Source organism: Aphelocoma coerulescens, chromosome 27 (assembly GCF_041296385.1).
Source record: "Aphelocoma coerulescens isolate FSJ_1873_10779 chromosome 27, UR_Acoe_1.0, whole genome shotgun sequence".
NCBI lineage: Eukaryota > Metazoa > Chordata > Aves > Passeriformes > Corvidae > Aphelocoma > Aphelocoma coerulescens.
In genome coordinates, this window is record NC_091040.1 from 213,392 (window position 1) to 227,867 (window position 14,476).

Here is a 14,476-nt window from a genome sequence, read left to right on the forward strand (position 1 = left end):
CTGGAAGCTTGTCTGTGCTGCTTTTCCTACAGGTGGTGGAAAAAAAATTGGGAAAAATTATTAGCCCTGTTGGTTTTGGCCTGCTTTGTAGACTTGATGGGGAATTGGCAGGCAGACTGCTTTGTGGCATGGCCCGTAGGGTGAGTGCAGAAGGTGGGTTGTATCTGGAGAGACTTGATTTTCATATGACCATGAGTGTGTTGGGGACAGCAGATGACTGTGGAAGTTGCACATGTATTTTCTGTCCTGGTCTTTCCTGTTAACTACTCACAGGTTGGTTGCTCTGCAGCTCATGGAGCACCTTCCAAATGGCTCTCGTAGCCTAGTCTTCTCTGTAAGTAACTTGGGGGCAATTTCTGTGTGAGGGAGGAGAGCAAACACTCTCTCTTCTCCAATACTGGTCCAGAAAATCTTGTTCCCTGGTAGCTCTGGTGCTTCTGCTACAGGGACAAGATGCCTAGGTGTGCTTCCATGGGAGGTGCTGAGAAAATAACGAGCAGTGAGAGGAGAAGCAACAGTTAACATTGGAGAAAACATGTATCTATGGTGCACGATCTAAAATTAATGAACAGCATAGAATGCTAAAACAGGCTGGAATAACATGAATAACCTGAAAACCCAGATACTGAGGGTACAGCATGAACAGGTAGCGCTGTTGTGTTGGTAAAGCCACTGAGCAGCAGCCAAGGTAAACAATTCCTGTCTGAATCTGGTTTTCTTCTGTTTAGGTGATGCTGAGCAGGAGCTGGGACCCCCTCCATCCGTAGATGAGGCAGCAAACACACTCATGACTCGCCTGGGCTTCCTCCTCGGAGAGAAAGTCACGGAGGTTCAGCCAGGGCCCCAGTACAGCATGGAGGTGCAGGACGAGAACCAGGTATGACTCCCCTGATCCCAAATGGCATGGGTTGGGATCACTGCGGAGCTTGGGAGAGGATGGTTGTTGTCTAATTCCATGGCAACCAGGTGTGTCCTAACAAAATAATGGTGCTGAGGTAAAAGTTGTATCTCCTCTTCATGCAGTGACTCATCCTTCCAGAACAGCAGGCCGTGGTTCAGGGATCAGCCATGTGAGACAGCTTCTGTTGTTTTGCTGTTTCTGCAAATGTAGGAGTGGGCAGTGTTTCTAATCAGATTATAGTGACCAAAATAATCTGTACTTGCCTGGCATCTTTTTTGTGATATTTCAGAAGTACTTTCGTAGTGTTACATAAAGACTCATAGTCTCTGCACAAGGGAGAGGGAAATAGTAATAGCCTAATTTTACAGATAGTCACAGTTCTTGCTCATATTTGCCCAACAAGGTGATTTCATGCTTGAAAACAGATAGAGAAGACAAATCATAAAATCTTTATTGTGATGGAGCTTGTTATACCCTTGGCTGGCTGGAAGGCTCTGGGCTATGGTATAGATTTTGTAGAAACTGCCTGAGCCTGAGTTTCTCCCTCCTTTTTCTCAGGTGTGGACAATCTGCAGTTTTTGCTGAGAGTGAAAATAGGAGTCGTTTCTCTCCCGCCTTTTTTTGTATTTAAATTGACAGATGGACAGTCCATGTAGCAGAAGAGCACAAAACTCAGCACCCACTTCCAATTCTCTGTTCTTTTAACAGTCATTGGGTGACTCTGCACAAGTCACTCAGATATTTAACATAGATGTAATTCAGAGAACCTGAATTTCTTAAAAAAGGGAGTCAGTGAGAAGTGGCCTGTCCTCAGCACGGAAGAGATGTGGACCTGTTGGAGCAAGTCCAGAGGAGGCCACGGAGTTGGTCCGAGTGCTGGAGCCCATTTGCTCTGGAGCCAGGCTGGGAGAGCCAGGAATGTTCAGCCTGGAGAAGAGAAGCTCTGGGGAGACCTTAGAGCCCCTTCCAGTGCCTGAAGAGGTCCAGGAGAGCTGGAGAGGGATGTTGGACAAGGGCCTGGAGTGACAGGAATGACTTCCCACTGACAGAGTGGGCAGGGTTAGATGGGATGTTTGGAAGAAATTCCTCCCTTTGGGGGTGGGGAGGCCCTGGCACAGGGTGCCCAGAGAAGCTGTGGCTGTCCCATCCCTGGAAGTGTCCAAGGCCATGTTGGGTTGACTGACTGACACAAGAGGTTTTTGATCTCCTGCATGAGCTAGTTTGATTGAGAGCCAAGAAATGTGCTTTTGTAAAGTTTTTGCCCTTAACACAAATGTTACACTTCTAACACTTTCCATTCGATTTTTTAAAGCAAATTGTGGATTTAAAATGGACTTTGCTTTACATTGGGCTAGAAAATGTCCTTTTAACAGGCACCTATTTGAACTGAATACTTCAAAGCCAAGCAGAGCTTTTACTACAAATGGTTCCTTTTGTTGTTGCATTTTGACAAAAATTAAAACCCCATCTTTTCTCCAAAGCCAAGGATGTCTTTGGAGAATAAATAAAAGAAAAAATCTAAAGAGAAATAACAGACTTGTCCTCTAAAATAGATTGGTATCTTGGGCTATGTGCTAATTTTTGCATGAAAAAGTTTTCTAGGGTCTTTGAATGCTATTCCTGTTCTGGAGAAGATAAAGAGGGGCTGGTTCCTCAATTACCAAGTTAATTTTTTCCTTCCTTTGTAAGCATCTCCTGCTGTTAGCACTTGCCTAGAATCCCGGAATACTCAAGGTTGGAAGTGACCTCATGAGATCGTCCCATCCACACACCCCCCAGAGGCAGGACTGGCTTCAGGGAGGGACCGTGGTTCTCAGGGCTCATCCACGCAGGGTTTGAAGATCTCCACTGATGGAGATCAGTGGGCTCTCTTGACAGCCTGTCTTGGGGCTCACCAACTGTGAAAACATTTTTCTTCTACCTAGTAGAAAATTTCCTCGATAGAACCTGTTACTGTAGCTCCTTGTCCTTTCCCTTTCCACTTCTTAGAGCAGTGTGGCTGTGTCTTCTCTCCAGCCCCTGCAGATAGTGGAAGGCTGCAGCTATCCTTGGATCCAGTGTAGCTGTCCTTTCTGTAGGCTGAATGAACCTTCTTCATCAGCCTCTTCTCCTCTCCATCAGCATCTCATCTTCCTCCGTCAGCATTGCCTCTTCCTTCCCTCCATCAGCCTCTCCTCTCCATCAGCCTCTCTACCTCAGCCCTAGCCATCTCACATTTTTGGGACTCTCCTCTGACTCTGCCATCTCCCACTGGCTGTCTCAGCAAACAAATCCTGTCCAAGCTAAAGCTGCTTCCGAATTGCAGCAAATTTTGGGAAAATCTCTCCAGATCTCCATCCCAAACTGAATTTCTTCCACTACCCTACTTCCAGTCATGTTGAAAATCACGCAATGAGATGTTTATGGGATTTGCAAAGATTAACTCTTCTAGTAATCATTGATTAATTAAAATCTGATTGAGACTTTGGCCAGTAGTTTGCACTTGAATTTAAAAATTAGAACAATTTTTTGGGTTTTAATGTGTTAATTTACATGAGCTGGGCAAAGAAAACATTCTTTGTATCAAAAGATGCTGCTTGTTATTCCAGCCATGCTTTGCCTTCTCAGGCGAGACAATAATTGTTTGCCATCTCACCAGTGCATCAGCTGAAAGAAAGATAAGGAGTAGGAATGTTTGCACTGAAACTGCCCAATCTGTACATGTCTGTGTTGCCTTTCCCCCCCTGCTCCGTTGTCTTATTTTGACTATATCCAAGGATACATTCTCTAATCCAGATTGTAATAAAATAGTATGTTTTCTGTGCTTTTAATTGTGGTTTCCTTAATGGGAGATCCCGAGTGCTGGGGATTAAATCCTTTTTCTCCTGCTTTTTGGGAAATTCGCTCTAACTGTACTGTCTGCCAGAGCAGCAGAAAGGACGTTGAGGCTCTGGCAGAACAGAGTAATTTTTCAAAGTTTAGTGAAAATGTGACAGATGAAACAGCAGCAATAATAATACAGAATGTTCTGTCAATGGAAATTTATATTTAAAACTCACACAGAGGAACATTTTTCTATATCAATACAAAAATAAAACATGTCAATCAATGCCAAGTGATATACTGTGTTATTTCATAATTTCCAGTTGCAAGGAGCTTGTTCTTCAGGAGCTGCATCGATAACACAGCAAATAAAGGAACTTCTATCACTTGCTGGCATTTCATGAAACAATAGTTTTATCAGCTGGAGGGAAGATGAGTGTACCATCCTTGCATGAATTTTAATTTGCTTTAAAGTGCAGTGGTTTCTGTGTTTTAAAGCTAGTAGGTGTTATTTTGTACTGAGATAAGTTTCAGTGGGGATTCGTTTAAAATGACAGTTAAAGCAAAGACATAGAAAAACTTCACCATAAAGAATTTATAATAGTAATAAAGCTTTACATTCTGGAAGATCCCATATGTAAGCTGATGGAATTTTTAGATGCTGTAGTTTGAGATTGGCAGGCACTTCTGGAGATCATCTAAACCAACCTTCTCCTTCAAGCAGGGGCAGGTGAGATTGTGTTGGGTTGTTCCCCACCTGGAATTCTCTGTACAGTTCTGGTGCCCTCAACATAAAAAGGACATAGAACTGAGCAGAGCTAGGCAGAGGAGAGGCATCATCTCCTTCCCCTGCCAGCATCGCACTTCCACGTGCAGCCCAGGATACCCTTGGCCTTCCTTGTCCAAAGCTCCCAAATTATATTACCTTAAACTTGATGCAGTTCATTGGACTGTCAGTGAGTTAAAAAAAATATTGGGAAAAGCTGATTTAATGGCTCAGGTGTGCTGACAGAGTCCCATCAGCTGTGATAAATCAGAAGATAGTCCCACTGTGGTGGGTAGCTCAGTGAAAACATCTGTGTGGCACAGAACAGCAAGCCAAAAAGAGCCCTATATTAGGTTATACTAAGAATAATAATAAACCCCGGCAATTTTAAAGGGAAAAAAAAAAAAAGGAATATTTTCATTGAATATGACACACGGGTAGTTTTTAATTTGGCCAGTACAATGAATGAGCTAGAAATAGTTTTGCAAAATTAAAAGCAGATTTAGAAAAATCAGTAGTGTATTTAGACACCTGAAAACTTGCAGTATGAAGAGACAGAAAAGGTTTGTGGGGAGAGAAAGCATGTGACAGGTGATGTAATGACTGTGTGAAACCAGAATATTCAGAGAGCCAAAATTCCCAGAGCAGTCAGCTTACTTGCAGTTCCTAGGAGGCACTGGGATAAAAGGAGAGGTACTGGTAAGTGCCTAGAATGTGAAAGAATGGAAAATAACAATAACTGGGATTTACCAATGGCACTGTAAATTGGATGGAGAGAGGAGAGTGTTGGTTTGCTTGTCCCAGGTACTTCAGGAGATGACCATGTGTTGGCAGCTACCATGTACACTGCGGGTGTTTTAAAATCACAGGATCATTAAGGTTGGAAAATACCTCCAAGATCATCAAGTCCAACCTTTGACTGAATCCCACCATGTCACTAAACCATATCATGAAGTGCCACATCTGCTGGCTGTTTGAACACTTCCAGGGATGGCGACTCCACCACTGCCTTGGGCAGCCCATTCCAATGCCTGACCACTCTGTCAGCGAAGAAGTTTTCCCTGATATCCAATCTGAACCTGCCCTGGCTCAACTTGAGGCCATTTCCCCTTATCCTGTTGCATGTTGCTTGGAAGAAGAGACTGACCGTGATGGATACCAGCGGGAGATTATAAATTAACATGGAAATACTCACACGGTTCATTTTCTACTGTGTTGGGATGTCTGATTAATACACAAACCCGCTGGCGGAGCTGTGACATTAGCACTGTGTCCCTGGTTTGCTGATGCGCTGATCCATGTTGGGGATATTCTGTAATTAAGCTGAGACTGATTCAGCTCCCTCTAGCATGAGAGCAGAGCTGGGGGTTGGCCGAGGGGTTGCCCCATCCCCCCTGCTGGGGATGCTCTGTTTTGCCTCCAGCACCAGGGCAGTTCCACTCTGAGTAAGGGTTTTTACAAAACCCATGAAGCTGGACAAAGTAGTTTTTTTCCTGGTAGCTTCATGTGGTAGCTGCCTCCTAGTATAAAACACCAGTAAATCTTTTACATGTTCGACTTTAAAAAGTCCCTCCCAGACATTTTCTAAGTTTCAAATATGAAATAGGGAGGAGGAGAAAAAATTACATGTCAAGCCTGTTACGCAGTTTGCAGGTATGATGCTCTCTGTGGTCTCCTTCAAATGCCACAGAGAAGGGGGGATACAAAGCCACACAATTATATGGGGATGTTCACACAGAATTAAAGAAATCTTATTTAAGCAAATTCCAGATGGGGAATGAACCTCAGCTGTTCCTTCCTTGGCACCAGGATCATTTTACGGTGAGTGAAGTGCAACCTGCTGAGCTTAGCTCCAGCCAACAGCAGCAGTGCAGAACTGGCTGTGCTCTGCACTGTCCCCTGAGCCAGGGAGACATGAGGTCACCTCCCTTTGCAGCGCCCTAAAGATGAACTCAAGGGAGGATAATGTGCTGAAACTCCCATTTTTTAATGCTTACTTTTTGCCCATCCTCGAGGGGCAATGGACTGACCCTCCTGAGGGTGTGGTTCCTCCAGTGCCCACCCTGTGAATGGGTGCCTGTTCTGTCAGCCAGTCCTGTGCTAGGGAAGTGTTGAAATTGCCAGCTTATTTCCAAAAAAATTCTCTAAAGTCCAGTGTAAGGGTGATGAAGTTGCTGTGTTGGGTACACAAGAAGCCACCTGCGCCTGCCAAGCCCCTTGACCCTGCACAGCAGTTTTGTCCCCTGCAGGTGCTCCAGGATGTGTCTTCAGCAGGTAGAACCTTTTTCCAGAGGAGCTTCTGTATCCAGTAGCCTGTGGTTAAAACAAGGGTTCTGTCATATATCAAATTGAATTCAAGAAGGATTTTGGATTTTTAGTAAATCCATCTCCCTACACAGTATCCTATAGGGTCTTACCAAAAATCACTTTTAAAACAGCATCTTCTTTGTGCTGCTGCGTTTTCCATATTATGGAGGGATTTTTTATACTTTGTCTGGTGGGGAAAGCATGCCTGGGCAGGGAAGGGCCATCTGGTACCTAGATAAGGGATCTCTGTTGTTTTCCTGGAGTGGAGGAAACATTAATAGAGCAAAATAAAAACTGCAGCCCCACAAGGATTCTGAGCAGATGGAAACAGCCCAGAGGTCTTTGTAGGATTTCCTGGATATGATGATTGTAGCTGTAAGTAAAGGTGAGATCACACTGTGTGCTTCCCGCCCCAGAGATCTCCACTTCAGCAGAGGCACAGAATTTACCTTTCTGTCACGATTTTTGTTTATTTGTGCTTTTTTCCTTTTAAGCTTTCAGTTCAATGCTAACAAAACAATCAAAACTCCTGATCAAGTATGGAAATCAGGCTTTTGATAGATACCACTATTTATGTTTCCTGTGGCTCCTATTGAACATGGAAGCTGGGATCTCTGAGGCGTGAAGGGGAAAACAAGCCTGGTGTCTGCCAGAGGTGGGGGGTGGCCTAGCGGATGTTTCATTTCAAACTGTAAAGCACTTCTTAACCTCACCAGACAAAGCAAATCCTCAAGTGTGAGCTACAGAAAGACTTTCCCCCTTGCAGTGCCTGTGGTGAGTGATGTGTTCCCACTTCCCATTTTCCAGAGCTCAGCGGTGACGCAGCGCATCAGCCCCTGCTCCACACTGACCAGCAGCACAGCCTCACCGCCGGCCAGCAGCCCCTGCTCCACCCTGCCGCCCGTCAGCACCAGCGTCACGGCCAAGGACTGCACCTATGGAGCCGTGACCAGCCCCACATCCACGCTGGAGAGCAGAGACAGCGGCATCATTGGTGAGTGCCAGGCCCTACTCCTCCTCCTCCTCCTCCTCCTCCTCTTCCTCCTCCTCCTCCTCTTCCTCCTCCTCACTGCTGGTGGCTGAGCCCTGCATGGTGCACTGGGCTTGTCTAACAAGGGTTGGTTTATAGTTGTAGAATCCCAGGATGGTTTGAGTTGAAAGGGATCTTGAAGACCATCCAGTCCCACCCTGCCATGGGCAGGGACACCTTCCACTCTCCTAGGTTGGTCCAAGACCCGTCCAACCTGGCCTTGGACACTTCCAGAGATGGGGCAGCCACAGCTCTTCTCTGGGCAACCTTTGCCAGGGCTTCACCACCCTCACAGGGGAGAATTTCTTCCCAATATCCCATCTAACCCTGTCCTCCCTTTCTGGTAGTGGAAAGCCATTCCACCTTGTCCTGTCACTCCAGGTCCTTGTCCCAAGTCGCTCTCCATGTTTCCTGGAGCCTCTTTCGACACTGGAAGGGGCTCTAAGGTCTCTCTGGAGCCTTCTCTTCTCCAGGCTGTACAACCCCTGCTCCAGCCTCACTCCAAAGCAGAGGGGTTCCAGTCATGTCATCAACTCAGTGACCTCCTCTGGACTCCCCAGCAGTTTCATGTCCCTTGGGGACTCCAGAGCTGGATGCAGTACTCTATTTAGATAATACTATTTATGTCATACACCTGTGTTTGCTAATTAGTGGGAAGGTTTTGCATTATTCAGGTTAATACTGCAGTGACCAAGGTGATCTGTACCCCTCCATCTTCCATTCCTCATAGGTAAAACTACATAATAGTTGGTGAAAATTAGGATGTATGAGGTTGATAACTTTGCATCAATTAATTTACTTTTGGAACTTGTTTAAATGGTGCAAGAGGAAGCCTTGGGCAGGAGCTGAACTAAATTACCGCAAATTTCAGTGAATTTCTGTAGGTGCTGTGGCAGGTTTTTCATTTGAGTGATCTGTGGGTTGCAAGTGTAAAGAATCTGGAGAAAATAACATACAGAGATTAATTCTCTTCAGTAACTGTAGAGGCACAATGGGAAACCATTAATGTTTGGATGACATCAAACAGGATGGTTGTCACTTGGGTGTCCTTGCCACATGTTCTAGGCTAAGTATTTCCCCAGCTTAAGAAGATTCTATTTTGCCAACAATTTATGTAGTGTTTAAAAAAAGAAAAAGAAAGGCAGGTTGATTATTTAGGGAGGTTAGTTGCACTAGTGGTTAACATTTTGCTTGGCTGATCAGGGAATCTGGGCTTAGTTCGGCTCCTGGATGCCGCAGCAACCCTTGCAGCACTTATGCGTGCATAATCTTAAAATGTAAATGGGTGAGCTATTCTGAGCTGTGTGCCAAAGTAGGTTAATGAATCCCACGAAAAGTCACTGCAGGATCCCACCCTCTTGCTTCCCTTCTCACCATGTCCCACCATCAGAGCTGCACCTTCTCCCACATCCAACCCCAAAGCTGGGCTGGGCTGGGCTGGGCTGGGCTGGGCTGGGCTGGGCTGGAGGGACACGGTGAGTACAAATGGATGTTTGATCCCAGCTGGGTCCTGCCTCTGCCCAAGCTGTCAGTTGGGTCTAAGAGCTGAGCAAAAGTTAAAAGGATAAAAAAAAAGTTACAAGGTCCAGATCTTCAAATTCAGATATTCTTTATTTGTAAAAGAAAAGCAATGGGGAATGGGGGAGAAGGTGAGCCAAGAGGAGAGGTAGGAGCAAGTCAGCCCTTTGTCCTGGATGCCATGGGATCCTGTCCATGTAAAACGGAATGGCTGGTGAAAATCCTGACCTGTCTATAGCCTCTGAATAGCTTCCAGGACTTTTTGGCTCTCACTACGCAAAAGCAGCCAACTGTTAATGTTCAAAAATCTGCTACTGAGAAGAAAACTGGTCAAAGAATCATATGCTGCTGTGGGGGAGCTTTGCACCTCACAGCCCCTCCAGTGTGAGTTTGGAAGCTTTGCTGCTGGAGTGGAGCAGAATACAGGAAAACCTCCACCAGTCTTAGCAATCCTATAAAATAACCAGCAAACTTTTTTTGCCAGTATGCAAAGTTTATCCAAGTGATGTTCAAGCAGCACTTTATGTCATTAGCAGCGATCTCCTAAGGAATGGCTGTTTTCCATATGGCATCTCCCTGTAGAAGTATGTTCATACACCCCAGGTTGGAATGGGGCAACAGTTTTTCCCTGTGATGATCTGTTGCCTGCTGTTCCCAGCAGTCTGTTCCCTGCTGAATTGTCAGGGGATCATCCTGAGCAGGGACACAGGTATGAGGGAAAAGCAGCTTAAAAGGGAAAGCAGTGAGCAGCGGAAATCCTCTGGCCCTGCTGCTACAGTGAAGTGCACAGGTCTGGTACTGTGTGGACCAGACGTTTTCACTTAGATTTTGTGGATTTATTTGAAGGAAAATAGCATCTAAAGGAGCCCTGTCCCCTCTTGAGAGTCCCTGCACTGTAGCTTTTTCCACTTGTTCTTTTCTTGCTATTTTTTATCTCTGATTCCTGAGCTTTTATCAAGATGCTGCCTTCTACAGATTTATGTGTTTGTAGGCTAAAAACAGGTTTGTTAATAAATTTGCCTAAATGCCTGCTAAGCAGAATAGATGCTGCTAAGCAAAATAGATGCTGCTGACAATAAAACAAGATGGATTTGTTTCCAACTTTAACTGCTTTGAGAAGGGAACAAAGAACAGCTCAAAAGGCACATCAAGATAAATTTAACTCAGGTTAAATATTTTTGTGATCTTACAGTTAAAGCATTTGAATTCCGACATTCTCATCAGTATTATGAAATGCTCTGTTAATAATGAATAACATTTTTGAGAATTACAGATCTTTTTTTGAATCTCAATGACTTCTATTTGGGCTCATTCCCCAAAGAGCAGCTTCCTGAAAAATGTCTCATCTCAGTTACTAGTGAGCTTCTGTTCACTAATGCACCTTCATATTTTAGGTGACAGAGATGATGGTTCAGAAAGTGAAAAGGGAGCTAACTTTCTAGGTTTCTCATCAGCTCTTGAGCAAAATCAGGGGGTCACAGAATCCCAGCCCCACAAAGTACACCATCTGTGAATCCCAATTCAATTCTTTCTCCATTGCATTAAAAGGAGAGATAAAGCAGAAAGCAAAGTTGTACATGTGACATGGTTCATGGCTGACGTTCAGGTGAGAAACCACGAAGTCATGAAACAACGCTTCTGCCTTCCCCCTGTTAAACCACTGAGACATCAATGTTTGGCTTTGACCCCAAACTGGTTCATAAATACTGGAGAGGTAACAGGCTAGCTACAGGTGCTGGTTACATTACTGGGAAAAAAGGGGAAGAAAGAGAGTTTAAAGCTGAAAAAAGTGACACAGAACAGATGGTAAACTCTCAGATTGACTTTGGTTTATGGTAGATGGAGCCCAGTAGATGGAGAAAAAAAAGAATGAAAAATTGGAAGAGAGTGAAAAGGCTGCTCAGAAGAGAGCTAGAGGAGAGTTGAGTGTTGTCAGCTCCCATGATGTTATTTTGGATACTTGTAATAAGTGGCTTCTCTTTAATGTTTTAGCTGGTGATTGCATGAGATTGGATGGGACTCAGCTTTTATTTAAAGAGCAACAAGGTTTTAACCTTCATGGTTATGGAAAGCTTCACAATCATCCAAGCTTGCCCGAAAAGTTAATGCTGAGTCCTAAATAACCTCCCTCCTCTTGTGCACATACCCTGACACGTGCCTCCTTTCTGCTTTCTTGTTCAAATCTCATAATTTTAAAACCAGTTTTGAAGCATGGTGGGCTCAAACAAAGGAATAAAATTGTCATTGCTGATGCTAAAGAAGGAGAAAGGGGGAACTGGGAAACTGCTGTTGATGAGACAGGCAAAAATAAAGAAGGATCCAAAATGTGAAAGATGGACAGCACAGAGAGAGCATTGAATGAAGAAGGTGATGGAGACTCATGTGGGGTTAGAGGGATGTGTATGTGCATTTCTTCTTGTGAAATTTTGAACTTTTAAAATCCAGAGGTTGCCTGGAGCTGGCTGTTGTGGTTTAGCCCCAACCAGCAATTGAGTACTGGGAGAGAATCAGAAGGGTAAAAGTGGGTTGAGATAAGAACAGCTCAATAATTGAAATAAAATAACAACAACAACAACAACAACAATAATAATAATAATAATAGCATTAAAAGAAAAATACCAAAAAGAAAAAAAAACCAAACAGATAAAGAAGTGATGTAAATGACACAGTTGCTCACCACCACCTGCCCAGTGCCCAGCCAGTTCCCCACCTCTCAGGTACCAACTACCCCTTTCAGGTACCAACTACCCCTTTCAGGTGGTTGTAGAGAGCAGTAAGGGCTCTCTGACCCTCTTTTTGTCCAGGCTGAGTTGCCCCAGCTCCCTCAGCTGTTCCTCATCAGACTTGCGCTCCAGACCCTTCCCCAGCTCTGTTGCCTTCTCTGAACACACTCCAGCCCCTTCATGTCTTTTCTGTAAGAACATGTTTGTAGAGAGAAAGCTCAGCATAACGAGTCAAGGTTAAGAGCCAGTGGCTTATTCTGGATTTCCATAAGCCATTGTCTCTAAATTTTGTGCCTCTCTGTTGCAGAGATGTCGCTCCAGATGTGCATGTGTGCTCTGTAAAAGGGGTATGTTTAAATAATAACATGGTGGGGGGCGGGTTGATGTTTTGGTAAACGTCATTAAGGTTGCTACATCTGTATTAGAGTTGGGACCTTTTTAACAGACTTCTTTCATGTTTGCAATAGTGGACTGTGCTTTACAACATTAATTACCTTGTTTCTGCAAGTAATAAAGTGCAGTTTCTAAACTGAAGCTTTGCTGAGCTCTTCTGTCTCACAGTGTTTGCATGAAGTTGGGCTCGGGAGGTCGGAGGGTCTCGCTCTGTTGCAGGGCTGTTTTACCCAGACCTTGCATTTCTAGCCTGATTAGCAGCCAGGATCGAGCCCTGCAAGGCATTCATCCCATTCATCATCCCATTCTTTATCCCATTCCACATCCTGCTTGTCAATCAGTGTAGCAGGGGATTCAGATCTAGCACAGAATGGATTTAGGGTCAGGTGATGCTACTGTCGAGGTATTTTTCATTTCATTTTTAAGACCTTTTATGTGCTCACCATGACTTATAACACCCCCAGACCTGACAAAGAAATGGCTTTACCTGTTTAATCTCTGTCTATTGGTGGGATTGTTGATATGAATTAAGCCAGTGATTTTTTTTTCTCCTATTTGAGACCACTGTTGAAAGAGAAGTTAAACACCTAGTGAGTGGTGCGGATTTTGACTTCAAGCTTTGAGCAGGACAGACCTTGGGGGTTTTGGGTTTGGGTTTTTTTGCATGTAAATGCCTTAAACTCACTGCCTGGTGGTGTCCAGCAGAGATTAATGTTCTAAAGGTGCTGCAGGGTTGTTGGGGCACAGACTGCGTGACTGCCCGAGGCTGCCGCCTTCCCTTGGGAGCAGTTTGGACTTAAGCTTTCTGCCTGCCAAATTTTTCTGTTTGGCAGCTGGAGTGGTCTGGGGTGACATGGCTATATTTAGTTGTATCCTTCTGTGGCTGAGTTTATGGAGGCTTATGTAGATTAGGGTAAAAAATTTATTTCACTCCTTGCCAACTTGCGCATGTTAGCTGGGACATCTCTAATGGAATGAGGCAAGTGGTGCTGAAGACAAGTGAAATGAGGTTAGTTCAGGCTGGGTTTGTAGCTCATTGCAGTGCAGCATATGAAAGCTCATTGCTTTGCTGCAGTTTTTTCTTTAAATCAACAAAATCCCTGTGTCTTACTTGAGGCACTGTAAATCTTTGTATATAATTAATGTTACAGCTGTTGGTCATTGTCACATGGGACTTACATTACTGCTTCTCCCACAGTTACAGCCGGAAGGTGAATGTAAAGGTTGATGTTTTCCAGGCATGGTCTTTGCCTTGAGGAGAATTGGATGGGATGGTAAAGATTCCCTCATGTGTTGGACTGGAGACACGTTCAGTTGAAAACCTCCCAGGGCATAGGCCAGCTTAAAACTAAATGAGAAACAATAATATTTGTGGCCTGTAAGTGCACAAAACTCCCTGAGAAGTGTAGTGCTGTCTGTAGTGCTGAGGTGCTGTCTTGAGGGGCTGCTGCTGCTTCGGTACAGCTCTGTTATTTCCCCAAAGAAATAAAAATATTTTGCCCATGTTATTTTCAAAATGTTCTAATCAGAACTTTTGTTTCCAAGGGAAGAAGCTGCAGACAGGATTGCGGACGGGCACCTCACTGCCTGCGCCCTCATCTGAGGGGCTTTCCATGGGAACATTCATTATGTGTTTTCCAGCAGTCAGATGAGCTGGATGCCTTGAATTCTGTCTGTGCTCACATTAAATAGCGTCAGACTGTGCCAGTGGAGACTGGAGATACATCTATATATCCATAAATATATAAATGTATATGGACATGTCTATGTCCCTGTGGTATTACTTCGGTGCTATAGAGAACCTCAGTTGTTTGTGCATGTCAGATTTCTCCTGTTCTGTTTGTGACTCACGCACTGTCCCACCTTTCTCCATCCCTTCAGTGTCTTGTTTGCTCCCAGCAGCTGTCAGCACTCACTGTGGTTGGTGTGATCTGATGGAGCAGGGCCCAGGCATGGCAAGGTTCTGATTTTTTTCGTCAGGGTTGTGCTTTTTGTCTGGATTTACTAGTTGAAGAGTTCAAGTGTTCTCCCTTAGC

At 44.5% G+C, this 14,476-nt stretch overlaps 1 protein-coding gene across 4 annotated transcripts in view; it reads left to right on the forward strand.

Moving 5' to 3' along the window:
• TANC2 (tetratricopeptide repeat, ankyrin repeat and coiled-coil containing 2) overlaps positions 1 to 14,476 on the forward strand; it is a 196,517-nt gene that overhangs the window by 105,900 nt on the left and 76,141 nt on the right. For all 4 annotated transcript variants that reach the window (XM_068996358.1, XM_068996359.1, XM_068996361.1 and 1 more), the window contains 2 exons: positions 729 to 877; positions 7,584 to 7,770. In XM_068996358.1, coding sequence (XP_068852459.1) covers positions 729 to 877; positions 7,584 to 7,770 — 336 coding nt within the window. The remainder of the gene's footprint in view (positions 1 to 728; positions 878 to 7,583; positions 7,771 to 14,476) is intronic.